Raw genomic sequence first — 1,302 nt, forward strand, 5'->3', positions numbered from 1 at the left:
GCGGGAGGGATAGGGGGTGCCCGGCGGCGGTGGCCGCGGGTGCAGCAGGATCCTCCCCATCCGCCTCACCCCCTCTCTCCGCAGGGACCGAGGGGCGAGCGCGGGCTCCCGGGCAGCGCCGGCGAGAAGGGGGACCAGGTGAGCATCCCCGAGGGGTCTGTGGGGACAGGGATCCCCTGGACCCCCATCGGGCAGGATGTGGCCGTCGGGGTCTGGCTCAGCTCTCGTCTCTCCGCAGGGTTTCCAGGGCCAGCCCGGCTTCCCGGGGCCACCGGTGAGTGTGTCCTGCCAGGGCTGTGGGGAGCGATGCTCTGGCACAGCGGGGTGTCCCCAGGAGATGATGCTCAGCCCTGGCTGTGTCCCCGTGTCCCCACGGGGTCGGGCAGCCATCCGGGGATGGGGGTTTCTCCCAGGGGGACACAGGCATGTCCTGTAGGACAAGGTGTGGAGAGAGCAGCCCCAGAGCAACCCCGTAAAACGGGCTTGGAGGTGGCAGGACGTGTGGGGTTGGGCTCTCCCACCATGATGCCCCCCAACCTCACTCAGCACTCCTCTCCTCTTTAGGGACCCCCCGGCTTCCCAGGGAAGGTTGGTCCAGCTGGGCCACCGGGGCCCGCAGCCGAGAAGGTGAGTGCTGTGGGTGAGTGGCTGCGTGGTGGCACCGCTCATCCCTTGGGCTGGTAGCCAAGTGCTCTGCGGGGTGGCCGAGGGGTGCACAGCCCTGGCTGCTCCCATGACCTCCTTGTGGCTCTTGCAGGGCAGTGAGGGCATGCGTGGCCCCACGGGGATGCCAGGGCCACCCGGACCACCCGGACCCCCAGGCATCCTGGTAAGACCCCCGCCATGCCACCCCTGAAGGCAGAGGGGGCAGCACCACTGGTATCATGGTGCTCCTGGGGAGCACCACTGGCCGGACCCATTCCAGCCTGGCACTGCAGGATGGGGTCCCCACCAGAGACCGGGGTCGGGGTCACCTTCCTCAGTCTGCTCGTGGGAGCTGAGACCCCCCCCCAGCTCTTTTCTCCCTCCAGGGCTTCAAGGGGAAGACGGGACACCCGGGTCTCCCAGGACCAAAGGTGAGCGACGGTGGCACTGGGGGACACTCGGTGGTGACAGCCCCGAGGACGTCAGTCCTGGGCCAGGGTCTCCACACACTGTGCTGCCCACGGTGTCCCTCCTTTTAGGGTGACTGCGGCAAACCCGGTCCCCCGGGGAGCACGGGCCGGCCGGGAGCGGAGGTGAGCGAGGGGGTGGGTGGGCACGGGACCACTGAGCTGGATGTGCCCTATGCCACCCCTCACC

General features: G+C 69.1%; 1 protein-coding gene across 1 annotated transcript in view; it reads left to right on the forward strand.

Moving 5' to 3' along the window:
- The window catches only part of LOC104288139 (collagen alpha-1(XVI) chain-like), a 4,962-nt gene that overhangs the window by 1,426 nt on the left and 2,234 nt on the right, over window positions 1–1,302 (forward strand). Inside the window, 6 exon segments of the mRNA XM_009886897.1 lie at window positions 63–138; window positions 239–274; window positions 565–627; window positions 758–829; window positions 1,032–1,076; window positions 1,185–1,250. Coding sequence (XP_009885199.1) covers window positions 63–138; window positions 239–274; window positions 565–627; window positions 758–829; window positions 1,032–1,076; window positions 1,185–1,250 — 358 coding nt within the window.

This window comes from Charadrius vociferus, unplaced genomic scaffold, assembly GCF_000708025.1.
Source record: "Charadrius vociferus isolate BGI_N301 unplaced genomic scaffold, ASM70802v2 scaffold2556, whole genome shotgun sequence".
Lineage (NCBI taxonomy): Eukaryota > Metazoa > Chordata > Aves > Charadriiformes > Charadriidae > Charadrius > Charadrius vociferus.